General features: G+C 37.3%; 1 protein-coding gene across 3 annotated transcripts in view; it reads left to right on the top strand.

Moving 5' to 3' along the window:
* Window positions 1–15,077, top strand: part of SUCLA2 (succinate-CoA ligase ADP-forming subunit beta) — a 59,276-nt gene that overhangs the window by 42,245 nt on the left and 1,954 nt on the right. For all 3 annotated transcript variants that reach the window (XM_003811416.6, XM_063595954.1, XM_034936712.3), the window contains 4 exons: window positions 5,174–5,335; window positions 5,449–5,591; window positions 10,133–10,253; window positions 10,706–10,794. In XM_003811416.6, coding sequence (XP_003811464.1) covers window positions 5,174–5,335; window positions 5,449–5,591; window positions 10,133–10,253; window positions 10,706–10,794 — 515 coding nt within the window. The remainder of the gene's footprint in view (window positions 1–5,173; window positions 5,336–5,448; window positions 5,592–10,132; window positions 10,254–10,705; window positions 10,795–15,077) is intronic.

The raw sequence follows: 15,077 nt of genomic DNA, 5'->3' as shown, positions 1-15,077 counted from the left end.
ACTCTTCTGTGTTCTGTTTTCTCTTTTTGTGCATGAAGATAGACTATACACTGGAAAACCAGAAAAGCTACATGTGACTTACACAGACCATCCATGACATGCCTGGGCTTTCCAATCAGTACCAGATTTTTTTCCTCTTCCTCCTCGTCCTCCTTCTCCTGGGCTTTCCGATCAGTCCCAGATTTTCCTCCTCCTCCTCCTCCTCCTCCTCCTCCTCCTCCTCTTCCCCTTCCCCCCTCCTCCTCCACCCCTCCTCCTCCGCCCCTCCTCCTCTGCCCCTCCTCCTCCTTCTCCCTCCTCCTTCTCCCTCTCCCTTCTTTCTTATTTGTTTAAATAACATCATTTTACTCCAGGACAGCAATTTACCATACAAGATCTTTTCACATACAAAATTATTATCTTTATAACCTTCCTTACCAAAAATACATGATCATCATATACATAATTTTTTTCATACCTTTCTCCCCCACTTGTTTCCTTACTACCTTGTTTCATAAAAAACTTTTTCAAGCCCATAATTTGAATTAACTTTTAGATAACTTCTGAATTAAACAAAATTACTATTTTTCTCATAACACATTTTTTGGGGCACATTTTTTAAACAGAATTATATATTATTTCTTATCCTTAGTAACCTTAAATGTTAGTGAAACCCTAGAAAGCAATCCTGAACTATATTAGCATTTTATAGATGAGAACAGTTCCACAATTTTTAGAAACATATTTCCCTATATCACAACCCTTTCTTAACTGGAAATGACCCAGATATCCAATCAGCATCAAAAATAATTTCAAAATTTTAAATTACACAAGAAGTTTACCTAAAACATTTATCCCAATTACAAGTATTCAGTTCTTTCATTTTAAACAGTTTATCTAGATTACTTCTGAAAACATATTAGATGCCATCATTTAAAGTTATTTCCTTATTAACCATTTTATAATCTATGAATATCAGTCATTCACTGAAATAAGAACTTTAAAGTTAACTACATAGGCATTTTCACGAATAACTATTTTCATTAAACCAATAACTTAATTAGTCTTTTCAAAAAATTTGCACAAAGATCATTTTGTTTTGGCTGGGTTTATAGTTTTATAACCTTCTATGCCAAACCCTGACACCTCAAAATATCTACCAGAGACAAATATAAAATCCAGGCAAAAATGTATGCTGACAATTCTGAGGACATTGCTACTTTCATTTTACTAATTATTTTAAAGCTAGCTTGTTTAGTAAAGATTTACTTAACTCACATGAACTTAAAAATTGCTTGGACTTAATTTATGAGTGCTCTTTTACTTATAAGCCAATTTGGTAGACACAACATATAACAATAAGTGTACATACAAATAAACACATCTAGACATGTATGTATACACACACACAAATAAAAATCCTGTAGTGTTTACCTTGGAACTCTAGCCATGAGATAGCAATACTAACTCACTGATTTTACATGGTTACACTTTGTTTACTCCAATAGGTAATTCACTGAAAGCTGTGAACCAAAACTTTGGGTAAAGCAGTTTTCATGGCAGTTTGATTTTCTAAAGGCCAAACCTCCCCAGACTCCAAAGAACACTGGGGCCAAACATCAGCAAAGGAGAACTGATCACATACTAACCAGGCTCAACCCTGCTTAGCATAGCAGCACAAAAGTCTGGGTAACACACAACTCCATCCCACTTTTTCATTCAGCAGCAAACTCCAGATTCCAAACAACACTGGAACCAAACAGTATTGTAAAAGTGTATCATTTTACCAAATTCTAATTTCTCATGACTATATAAAACACACACAATCACCCAAACACTATCCAGCTGCTACAGCAACAAGCCCCAAAAGTGTCCAAACTGACACACTTGAGGTGCTTCCTCTCTCTATTAGTTGGGCTTGGTCAACTGCAAACAAAAATTTCTTAGGAATTTCCCAAATTGAGAGGAGCTGATCCAACTGTCCGGTACCCACAAAGGACACTAACTTCCCCGGACACAACACACAATTACAGAAAAACCTCCAAGAATGTTCTTACTGAAACAGTTAGGGTGCTTCCCTCTCTCAGTCATTTGGGCTTGTTCAACCTACAAATGAAAATTCTTTAAAGATTTCCCAAAATGAGAGGAGCAAATCCTTATGTCTAGGCCCATAAAGGACACTTACCTATATTGATGCAATGTCAAGTTTCAAAGGCAGTTCTAGTGAGGCAATCAGGAATGTGGTTGGGGCCGGCTGTGGTGGGGCCAGAGAGAGACTGACACTCACCTTCAGCCAAAATTGGGTGGGCAGCTGCTTAGGATGGCTTCTGAGACTCCCTGCCCACATCAGCTGAGTCACAAGCAACATGTTCCCTGTCAACTAACCAAAATCTGTTACGGAATCACTAGGGGTTTGGTCTAGGTCCTGCTGCTCGCCACACAGAAAGCCAATTACTGAGACAAGTATTGCCAAGGAATAAGGCTTTAATCGGGTGCTGCAGCTGAGGAGATCGGAGCTCAGTCCCAAATCCATCTCCCTGACTGGCTAAAACTCGGGGTTTATATAGCAAGGAAAAAAATGTAACAATGTAAGAAAATAGGAACTAGGGAGGGTCAAGGAAGCAATCATGATGAATGAGAGGTCCAGAGTCTAGTCTCATTGTCTGGATGTGGTGATCTGGTGAGTTTCAGTTCTTTGACACATTTTTTTGAGAGCCATGAAGGTCCCTTCCTGAGGAAGGAACTGAGATAAAACAAATGTAAGCTTCAAGCTTTAAGACCAGAAAGATCAATTTCACTGTTTATCCAAAAGAACAGTCTGTGGGACTATTGGGTTGGTTTCAATTTGCTCATATATTTTTGTTCTTTCCTACCCATAGATGAAGATTTACCAACATTGGCACTATTGACATTTTAGGGTAGGTTGATTTTTTTGTTGTTGTTATGGGAGGCTGTCCTGTGCTTGGTCGGATGTTTAACAGGATGTTTATCCAGTAGCATTCAGGTGCCCGTAGCAACCTCCATTTGTGACAAACAAAAATGCCTCCAGACATTTCCTGATGTCCCCTGTGGGACAAAACTGCCCCTTCTTGACATTTACTACTTTAGATTCAGATTTCCACGTTACATCCCTTGAGCCTGAAGAACTTTCTGTAGCATTTCTCTTAGCACAGGTCTGCTAGTGATGAATATTGTTTCCATTATTCTGCAAATGTCTTTATTCTGTCCTTCTTTTGAAGTATATTTTCACTGGATATAGAATCTTGGCTTGATATATTTTTCTTTCATCACTTTTTTCCTGTCCCATTCTCCTTTTCTTCCAGTTTCACATTAGACTTCTTGATATTGTCCAAGAGGTCACTGAGGTGCAGTTTCTTTTTTCTTTTTTTTTCGTCTGCAGATTGGATAATTTCTCTTTGTCTTCAGGTTCACTGACCCATCACCAGTCTGCTGTTAAGTTCATCCAGTGAATTTTTTATTTCAGATATTATACTTTTTAATTCTGGATTTTCCATGTTGTTCCCTTGTTTTATTCTCTGCTTAGATTACCTGTGTGTTCATTTATTATGACCATATTTTCTCTTAAATCCTTAAACATGTTTTAAAAAGTTTATAATAGTCTTCTGATTATTCTAAATGTGGGTTACTGTGGGTTTGGTTTCAGTTGACTGTTTTTTCTCTTTACTAGTGGTCACATTTCCCCGTTTCATTATGGATCTAGTAAGTTTGACTCTTATACTGTGCATTTTGGGAGCTATGGTGTAAAGACTGAATTCTATTATCTTCCTCTGAAATCATATTGACTTTTGGTATTAATGGTACTTAACTTAGCTGGGCTCCAAACTTTTTCTCCTGTGTTGGGCAGCAGCTGAAATTGCTTGCTTCTTTCAACCCTGTATCTTTTCAGGAGCTGCAAGGAGAATGTTATGGTTAGATTGGAGTGAGGAAGGGGTAGAGTACTGAAAGGTGAAGTCAGAGAGGTGACCTTTGTTAAGAGCCATTTTGGTAGAGTGCTGGAAGTAAAAGCCTGATTAGAGTGGGTATAAGAGAGAATGGCAGGAAAAAAATTTGGTACAAGGAGTTTAAGCACAGGGGTTGGCATTTAATAAGTATTTTAGGCTTTATGGATCACATACAGTTTTTGATGCTGCTGTTTTGCTTCTTCTTCTTCTCTTTCTTTTCCCCTTTTGTCTTCATAATCCTTTAAAAGTATAAAATCCATTCTTAGCTTACAGGCCATTTGAAAACAGGCACAAGTTGGGCTCAGTTGCTCACACTTTTAATCTCAGCATTTTGAGAGGCTGAGGCGGGTGGATTACTTGAGGTCAGCAATTCGAGACCAGCCTGGCCAACATGGCAAAACCCTATCTCTACTAAAACTACAAAAATTAGCTGTGTTGTGGTGCATGCCTGTATTCCCAGCTACTCGGAAGGCTGAGGCATGAGAATTGCTTGAACCTGGGAGGTGGAGGTTGAAGTGAGCTGAGAGCATGCCACTGCACTCTAGTCTGGGTGTGAGAACGAGACCCTGTCTCAAAAAAATAAAAATAAAAACAGGCACAGGCCGAATCTGGCCATAGTTTGCTCACCCCTCTATTTCTTTTTTTCCCCAGAAACCCTTGTTCTGAGACCCTTCTTTTAATTAGACAAATCTTCAAGGAGTTGCTATGTAGTAAAGAGTAAGGGGGAAATAGGAGTTAAAAGATTTTTTTTTCTTTTTATTAAGGTGAGGAAATAAAACTGTTTTAGCAAGTCGGCAAGATTTAGCCAATAGAAAGGTAAGGGGTGGGGGAGGCAGATTTATGATGTAGGGGAGACGGAATTGCTGGAACATTATTTTTGAGTAGAGGAGAGGGGATGGGATATGGGGCCCAAGTGATGGGGTTAGCTAGGAACAAGGATAGTTAATTTTTGACAATTTTTAAATAATTTAAAATATTTTTGAGGTTTTCTTTTTCTTTATGTAGTGCATAGCATGGATGTAGACCCAATAACTTTGATGGGGCAGTTTTAATTCCCAAATATTCTTTTTTAAAGAACAGTTTGAATTCATAGTGAACATAAATTGAAATATTTTCATTAAGTAACAAAATTAAAATGTGTCTTTTCCCTAAATGAAAGACCATTTGATTATTTGATACTTCATTGTATCTGTCTTGAAATTAAGGTCATTTTTCTCTTTTTCCCTTCAAAGTATTGTGTATGGATGCAAAGATCAATTTTGACTCTAATTCAGCCTATCGCCAAAAGAAAATCTTTGATCTACAGGACTGGACCCAGGAAGATGAAAGGGACAAAGATGCTGCTAAGGCAAATCTCAACTACATTGGCCTCGATGGAAATATAGGCTGCCTAGGTACCATGTGTTTTTATGTTAGAATTGGATTCACTAAGTTTAATTTGGATTTACTAAGTTTAATTTATTTTATCTGTGTTTGTTGCTTATACAAATCATTTTCCCCTATATAGTAAATGGTGCTGGTTTGGCTATGGCCACAATGGATATAATAAAACTTCATGGAGGGACTCCAGCCAACTTCCTTGATGTTGGTGGTGGTGCTACAGTCCATCAAGTAACAGAAGCATTTAAGCTTATCACTTCAGATAAAAAGGTAAGGGCAGGGCTTGATATATTTTTATGTCATGTGAATATATAAAATAAATACTTATAAAAATGTATATTTTTATGTTTTAGAATTTAGAATTCATATATATGTCTTTTAATATATATTTTGAGTCTTTTTTTGCTATCATATCTTGAAGATTTTTGCAATTCACCAAGAGAATCTTCTGAAACACTCATTTTTAATGTTTGTGTAATCTGTCGTTATAGATGTGCCATAATTTAGAACTATGTGTTTATTAATGATTATCAAAGTACAAGGGATGTGAAGTATCATAATTCAAAAGACATATATATTATTAATCACTAGATATTTGTTAAGGAGTGTATCTGTTGTGTGGCCAATGTAGATTTTGTAAGGCTTACAAAAAAGATAATCTCTGTGGAACTATTCTTACTGGATTTAGACCGAGAATTCTTCACTGATAGGGATTATATCTTACTAATTGTTGCTTCTCGTAGTGTCTGGTATAATACCCAGTACATATGTAGGTCATTAATCAATATTTATTATTGATGATGCTGCTGACAATGTATATTTTTATTTGTGGTGTTAGACTGTAGAATTCTTTAAAATATAAATTTATTTCAATGCCTTTTCCTTTGAGCCTACAGCCTTATTTTCCATATTTATTAATTTTGCAAGGAGGATTAAACTAAAATGAGATGTAAAATGTGCATTATTTCCCTTGTTTAGTAATTACTAAAACAAGTAAACATTTTATTGGAATTATATTTCTATAGCTTCTTTTGACTTAAACTCGAGAAGCAGAGTATTAAAAACAATCTAATTATCTAACTGTTGAGTACTTACTACTAGAATTGAGTTGAGTACTTACAACTAGAATTAGAATTCTAGTTGTTTATTTTTCTAAGCATGGCTTTTAGGGCCCAGGTGCAAGAATGGAGAAAAGTATATGAAGAGTTACAGTGTAGGGGACTGACATGATGGGCGTCAGAGTTGGAAACAGAATGGAAACCCAGGGTGTCAATGTGGATAGCATTGAAGTGGCCATATATTTTGTGATGGTCACTATGCTTGGACTTGGAAATACATGGGCCCTTCTCTTAAGTTACTTATAGTTTTACTGGGGTGATTGACAGAAAATAGTGCTGTGGAAGAACAGAAGACAGAGGCAAAAACTGGGAGAATCAGGGTGGCCTTCACTGAATGGATGATACCTTAAGCTGTCTTGAAAATTAAATGAGGGCAAGAGGAAGAAAATGTACAAAGACATAGAATCCAGAGAGGGCCATTATGTTCATGGGGTGGTAAGATACTTATGTGTAAGAATATGGCATTATTGGGATAAATGATAAGAGATAATGTTGGCAAATTGTGACTACATTTGTGAAGATCCCTATTATCTATAGTTAAGGAGTTTGGATTTTAACTCCCTACCCCAGCACATACACAAGAGAATTCATTCATTATGAATTCTCTTGTCATTGAAGAGATCCCTGACAAAGGCAATATCAGTAAGAACAAATTAGAGGCATTTCTGAGATAGGGTCATTAAATTCATTTTTTTCTTCTTTTCTGGGAGCCTCGTAGAAGGGTTGGTTAAGTTAACATTAGGACTTTGGGCTGGGGAGAATCATTGGGTGGTGATGCCTTTCATGCTGTCAGAGGCAAAGTCGAGGAATAGGTATTTCAGAATGAATGTCAAGTTTGGATTGTGGTGACTATATCTAGTAGACAGTTCGTTGAAAAGATATTGTACTTCCTATAGTGGAGAAAAGTTGAAGTCTTAGGAGTTGGTGAGGTGATCCGTGCAAGTGAGATGAGGAACCAAGAATGGAACCTGGCCCCTCCATTTTTGTTGAAGGGTTGAATAGAGAAGGAAAACCCAAATAAAAAACAGAGAACAAATGACAGAGATAGGAACAGATGGGGAGAGAGTGGTGACATCGAAGGACCAAGGTGAAGAGTTTTGAGAAGTAAGGCATTGGGAAACAATGTCAAATGTTGTAGGACTATTCAGACAGAGTAAGAACTGAAAGAGGTGAGTGGGAACCTTCGTAAGAATAGTAGAAGAGATGGGGGCATAGGACAGATTGTAATGGATTGATTTGATGAGGAATTGAGGGAATAGAGATATCCAGGAGAGATTACTCTTCCAGGACTTTTTTTTTTTTTTTTTTTACAAACGCATGGAAGGGATGCAGTGCTATCAGTCGAAGGCAGTAGGACTGAGGAGAGTTTTGTGGTGTATGTTTTCTTGCTTGTTTAGAAGATCAAGAAGATGAGCTCTTTCTAGTTGGAGGAAGAGAAGAGATTTGAAAATAAAGAGAGTGAATGTAGCTAGAGGGGTGAAGACCTGGAGGAAATACTATATAGTAAATAGATGGAGATAATTATCTGGCCAGGTTAGCTTTGGAAAGGTAGTTACTCCTTTCCTGAGGTGCCACTAAAGAAAGGAAGGTTGTATGCTAAAAGTTAGAGAGCTTGCATGGGATAGAAGGCTTATGAAGAGAGTTAAAGATATGAGGCCGACTACTAAGTTGAGGATTGCTGATGAATTATTATTTTATTGCTCTTCAGGTTATGCTAGTGTTTCCAGTTTTGTTTTCAGTTTTTACTTTTTTACTTTTCCCTGAATAAGCTATGGCTGGAATCATCCAAAGATGCATTGTTTGAAGTAGGATGGCAGAGGAATAGGTATGACAGAATTGAGCATGCAAGTGGCAGTGACACTGAATTGCTTAGCCATATGTCCCAGGCTCTATAGTGAAGAAAGTCAGTTCCATTGAGAGTTAATAGAGTAGAAGATTAGAGAGGGATTGAGGGACTAGAGGCTTTTTTTTGGGAGGGGGGCAGGGTGGGGGACTAGAGGCTTTTAAGAGGAAAAGATTGTGTTTGATAGAGCTAGAGGAGAAAGGCATTAAAGTGAAAGGGGAAGGAGGTTGAGCAGAGAATGAGATTTATACATTTAATATTCTAGAGACACTCGTTCTGGCCTAGTCCAGGATTTATCCATGGTAGTAATTCGTTTAAATTGACTACAGGTGAAAGTGGCTTGGTAGAGTAAAGATCCAAGAACTTTAAGGCTGGAGTGTTAGATGGTGCCTGATGGTGAATATGGAAACTATCCAGAATGAGGTGAGAGGGAGAGAGATGAGAGATGCCAAAGGCTGCTATGAGTTCTAGTCTATTATGAATTCCAGAGCTTCATTTCTTAAAGGTCTGGGAATAATAGTGGTAAGGTAAAGAATGTATAGTATAGCTCAGTGTGTCTCACCCCTTTTCATGTCATGGCATTCACAGAAGATATTTCAATGGGGCCTTGGAGGTAGATGGAGAAGATTGCTTGTAGTCAGAGTCCACTGGCCCTGAGGCTCCTGCTGCCCCAGAACATTACTAGCTGCCCCAAGAATTGAGGGGAACGATATTTTGGTGTATCTACAATGCATTTTAATCTCATTGTTTGAGAAGCCCTGGTATAGCTGAGTGAACTAAACCTCTTTTTTTAAAAAAAGAGAGATTATTTGGAAAGGATAGGAGAACACTGATTCAGAACTATCATTGTGATGTTGAAAGAATGCTGACCCAAACAGGTCCTGAGATTTGGATGTGAAATGTACCCAAGAGAGGGCCATACAGGAGAAGCTGGGTGATTCTTAGGGCCTGGTTTGTGTAAAACGTTGATACATTGATGGGGATTGTTTTTGCAGTGAGCAGGTCTATGCACATATACCCCCAGAGGCCAGGGGATCTGAGAGGCCAAAGAAAGAGGCTGGCAAATCCAGTTCTCAGAAAGAAACTAAATTTATACAGGGACTTAGAAACAGAAGCTATGGCTTGGGTGGCTGCGAGATGGTGGATCCCCACACTAGCCCTCCAGAAATTATCCTTTATATAGTGAGCTTTTTTTCTTGGTAACACTTGCGCAGCTGGTCACATCTCAGACCCTCTTGTCAAACTTGTGCCCATTGAGGAAGTTAGGTAAACATCTTTATGAGTTGTCATTTATGCTACAGGCATTGTTTCTTTATAAGGGTTATCTATGTTACAGGCAGTGTTTCTTGACCTTGCTGCAGAAGGCCTTGCTCTGCAGGAGTCAAACATTAGTCATTATGACAGTTTTGCTTCAAGATGGTGTTACTCTTGCCACACAACACGCCCTTTTCCTACAGGGATAAATGAGGAAATGATAGGTGACAAACACTAAATTGGAGATCTTGCACATGGGACTATCTTACAGTATGATCTGGGGGTAGTCAGTTGGTGAATGGCCAAATTTAACAGGAGAAAGTAAATGGAATTAGATGGTCTTGTTCATATGGGATATAGTAGAGAAGGAAATGTGAACTAGGTGTTGAAATTACCCAAGGAGGTGGAAATAAGTTCTGGTGGGCAGTGGACTACATAGACTTCAATAAAGAGAGCTAGAAGAGGGTATGGTGGTTTGGTCTGAAAATCTTTCTATCAAGTTAATGTTTATCATGAAGCACATATACTAGTATTTTTTGGGGAAAAGAACTTAAATTTCTTTTAAATTTTAATCTATCAGAACACTTTATTCATAGGTACTGGCTATTCTGGTCAACATTTTTGGAGGAATCATGCGCTGTGATGTTATTGCACAGGGTATAGTCATGGCAGTAAAAGACTTGGAAATTAAAATACCTGTTGTGGTACGGTTACAAGGTGAGTATAAAAGATATCTTGCAGTTGTTCCTAATTCTTTAAAAGTTCACATTTCCATGGAGTTGAGTTTGTTAAAACATAGTTTTTAAATAGCTGTGTCTTTGAAAGCATTATACAATATGAAATTAAAACTATAGTTTTTAAAACATTTTAACATTGGGGCAAAATGTTTATACTTTTGCTTGGTATAATTTGATACACTTTTTATTTGTTGTGATTTGTCTTGAATTCTGACTTGCCTGAATTACTAAGCAAGTCAGAATTATTGTAAGGCAAAATATTTTATAAGATAACCTGGGCTTTTACAGTGTTTTCTTTGGTTTAGAAGCGTTTATACTAAATAATGGAAGTCTCCTCTGTTGAGGTTTCATTCTTGTACCATGTTTTGGCAAACATTTTAAAATGCTTTTGTGTGTATTTAAAATATTTATATTTGCATAAATCATTTACAGGTACACGAGTCGATGATGCTAAGGCACTGATAGCGGACAGTGGACTTAAAATACTTGCTTGTGATGACTTGGATGAAGCTGCTAGAATGGTAAATTGGCCATGTTCATCTAAGGAGGATTTATAAACACAGATTCTAAAATGAACCTAATTATTAATACAGCTAATAATTTGTGTTTCAGCTAAATATTATGAGTGTAATGAATGGTTAAAGAAAACGATTATTCATGACTCTTGCTGAAAGATGTTAAGGCAGACTTTATTCAGAGGGACTGTTGCAATAAGCATAGAGACTACTGCAGTGGAGTTTTGCAGTAGGGGAGAAAGATTGGGCCCAACTCCAAATACAGCAAGGAAAAGTGGGAATTTATAACCAAGGAAGAGGGTGGGGGCAGTGGATGAAAAATTACTAAAAGGATACATTATGGGTAAGGGAGGATCCTGGCTAAACTGACTAAAGCAAGATTCTTGGTAAAATTGGACTATGCAGGGACAAATACAGAAGTCCAAAAGTTAGGGCCAAGTTGAGAAGAGAGTTCAGAGTAGCCTTTGGGAGGCTGAGGCAGGAGGATTGCTTGAGTCCAGGAGTTTGAGACTAGCCTGGGCAACATAAGGAGACCCTATCTTCACACACACGCACACACACACACATGCACGCATATGTATGTATGTGTGTGTATCTATCTATATATTCGATAAATATATATTGAAAAAACAAAAGAGAGTTTGGTCAAGGAGAGAATCTTTGTCAGAACGTCTTATACCTGTGATCATCTTAAACAACGGTCAGCTCCTGCCCAATCTTGTTTGTTGTTTTGTCTGTATTCTTACTTCCTCCCACAGCTGTGATTATTTTCAAGCAAATCCCAGACATTATATCATTTCATACATTTCATCATGCATCTGTAAAAGATAAAGGTATTGATAATGGTATAAAAGAATTACTGTTACTTGTTTTAGGTGGGGTAATGGTATTATGGTTATGTTTTATAAAAATACAGTCATTGTTGAAATTTCTGAGTCTCATATCTTTTGTTTAAGTTCTTTGTAAGGGTCAGAATAAGTCTCTGCATTGTAGTTGGTTAATATGTCAGTAAGTTTCTTAATCTGTTGGTTTCCCCTTTTAAAAAGAAAAGTATTTTCTGTGGTTTATTTGTTGAAAAATCCAGGTTGATGGTCTTGTTAAGTTTCTCATAGTCTGGATTTTAATGGTTGCATCTTTAGGCTGTCATTCATTTACTGAGTTCTCTGCCCTCTCTGTGTTCTCTGCCCTGTGTATTTCCTGTAAACTGGGAGTTCAATCTGTAGGCTTGACCATATTCATATTTGATTTTGGGGAGCAGGGAACAAGAATATTTCATAGTAGGTGTTGTTTAATTTCATCAAAACATATACAATGTTAATCTTTTTGTGGTATTACTAGCCATTGACATCATAGCTTAGATCCAGTATTTTGTTTGTGTTGCAAAGCGGTGCTATTGTAATTCTGTCATTCTTCACTTATTATATGTAATGCTTCTAAAAAGTAATACTTCCACGTGTCAACCATTTGTTACCATGGAGTACATTTTGCATAGGAAAAGTAGGATAATTACCTGATTGTTTGCCTTTATTGACCAATTTTCAAAATAATGTTTGTTCTATTATGTCCAATAAAGGTGACCTAGGCTTTTTTTTGTTTTTTTTTGTATTTTGTTTACTTTTTGTTTTCAGGTGTGTGTGTGTGTGCATACACATGCATACACATGTGTGTTCATACACATGCATACACATGTGTGTTCCGCTGGCATACTGTTTTGAACTTATGACTTAAACATTTGATGTAGTTCAGTTCATGTAAGTTGTGATTGAAATTGTCCAACCTTTGGTCTTTGGGAACCTCTCTTCAGGTTAACTGTTGCATCCTTCTGAGAAGCCCTCTATCTGGTATGATAAAATGTTTCAGGCTCATCTTTACGTTTCTTGAGTCAGAACTTGAATGGGCCAAATGGTATTTAGAGAGCACAATTTGGGCCTTATGAGTATTCATAGATACTGGGTTGATTATTGTTTCTGAGCTTTTTAAGTGGCAAGTCTGAGAAAACATGTATTTTTTAAAGAGGTAATACTTGAGTTCATACTGATATTTTCAATGCAAGTCCAGGAGTATAGATTTTTTTTTCTTATCTGACATCTGTTTGTGCCTTCGTTCATGCCATACTATCATAATTATTCATTTGCTTTGTCCCTTAGTACAGATATGACAATTTTATAATAAGAATACCAACAGTCTGATTACTGAAAGCAATTATATCTGCATTTCTTTCTGTCCTTTAGGGTATGTCCCACAACTTAGTGGATTTTAAAATTCATGTGAAATAATTCTCTGTGTGTTTTGTCTCAACTTAATATAGTTTCATTGTTTTTAAAGGGATTGCTTTAAAAAAAAAAAAACCACAACCTTTTGTTTTTTATTTTGTATTTACATGATTCCAAAGTGGAAAGTATAGAACAAGGTATTATCAGGGAATCTAGCTTTTATATATTTCCCTCTTTCCTTCTTCCCCAACAGGCAACCTTTTTACCTTTTTTTTTTTTTGTTTTTTAAGAAAGTTTTGGTTTATCTTTCCACTTCTTAAAAACATAAGCTAATTGTATGTATATAACTATATATATGTGTGCAGTAGTCCCCCCTTATCTGCAGGGAATGTGTTGCAAGACCCCCAGTGGGTGCCTGAATCACAGATAGTTCCAAACCTGTATATACTGTGCTTCTTCCTATACATATATGCCTTTGATAAAGTTTATGTATTAGACATAGTAACAGATTAACAACAACTAATAATAAAGTAGAACAATTATAACAATATACCGTGATAAATGTGAATGTGGTCTCTCAAAATATCTTATTGTTCTGTACTCACCTTTGTGGTGATAATGAGATGATAAAATGCTTACTTGGTGAGATGAACTGAGGTGAATGATGAAGGCATTGTGACATAGTGTTAGGCTACTACTGACCTAATGATGTAACAGAAGGAGAAACATCTGCTTTGGTTCATCCTGGATCATTGAGCCATGATGTTGATGGTTGGATGTCAAGAGCAGATAATGTTGATGACTAATGGAAGAGTAGTTTATACAGCATGGATACGCTGGGCAAAGAGATGGTTCACATTCCACTTGGAGCAGGATGGTGCAAGATTTCATCACACTTCTCAGAACAACACACAGTTTAAAACTTAATGACTTTTTTATTTCTGGAATTTCTCATTTAAAATTTTTGGACCACAGTTGACTGCAGGTTATAACTGAAACTGTAGAAAGTGAAATTGGATAAGGGGGGGACTTTGTGTGTGTGTGTGTGTGTGTGTGTGTGTGTGTGTGTGTCTCCCTTTTCCCACTTTAGATTAATGGTAATCTATAATTTGTTTCTTTTACTTAACAATAATGTGTATCAGAGAACACTTCATAGTAGATACAGAGAGATGAGAATTTTTTGTCTTCCCTTCCATTATGTTTATGGACATTTCATTGAACACTCGAACACTCTTTGGGCTCTATAGCTTAATCAATAGTAGACTCTTGATTTTTTTTTTTTTTTGAGATTGAGTCTTGCTCTGTCACCTAGGCTGGAGTACAGTGGCGTGATCTCAGCTCACTGTAACCTTTGCCTCCTGGGTTTAAGCAATTCTTGTGTCTCAGCCTTCTGAGTAGCTGAGACTACAGGTGTGTGCCACCACGCCCAGCTAATTTTTTTTTTTTTTTTTTAAGACAGAGTTTTGGTCTTGTTGCCCAGGCTGGAGTGCAGTGGTGTGATCTCGGCTCACTGCAACCTCCATCTCCCAGGTTCAAGCGATCCTCCTGCCTCAGCCTCCCAAGCAGCTGGGATTACAGGCATGTACCACCATGCCTGGCTAATTATGTATTTTTAGTAGAGATGTGGTTTCACCATGTTGGTCAGGCTGGTCTTGAACTCCTGACTTTGTGATCCACCTGCCTCGGCCTCCCAAAGTGCTGGGATTCAGGTGTGAGCCACTGCGCCCAGCCTTGTATTTTTAGTAGAGATAGGGTTTTGCCATGTTGACCAGGCTGGTCTCGAACTCCAGACCTCATATGATCCTCCCACCTCAGCCTTCCAAAGTGCTGGGATTACAAGCATGAGCCCCCACACTTGGCCAGACTCTTGAATTTACTGAGTTAATGTGATGTCATTTCACAAAAATAATAAAAGTCTTATGTCCTTCTTTGGGAAAGTAGTTACTAGTAAATAAAATTTAACTCCAGTTTGGAGACAGAAGAATTTAAACTTAAACCTGAATTAAAAATAAAGAATTTGAGCAAGGGAATAGTAGGAGAAAGTATTTCAGAAAGCCTATTTTGACTTTGAGATGT

The sequence above is a fragment of the Pan paniscus genome, chromosome 14 (genome assembly GCF_029289425.2).
Source record: "Pan paniscus chromosome 14, NHGRI_mPanPan1-v2.0_pri, whole genome shotgun sequence".
Lineage (NCBI taxonomy): Eukaryota > Metazoa > Chordata > Mammalia > Primates > Hominidae > Pan > Pan paniscus.
This window is presented reverse-complemented; position numbering and strand designations above follow the sequence as displayed.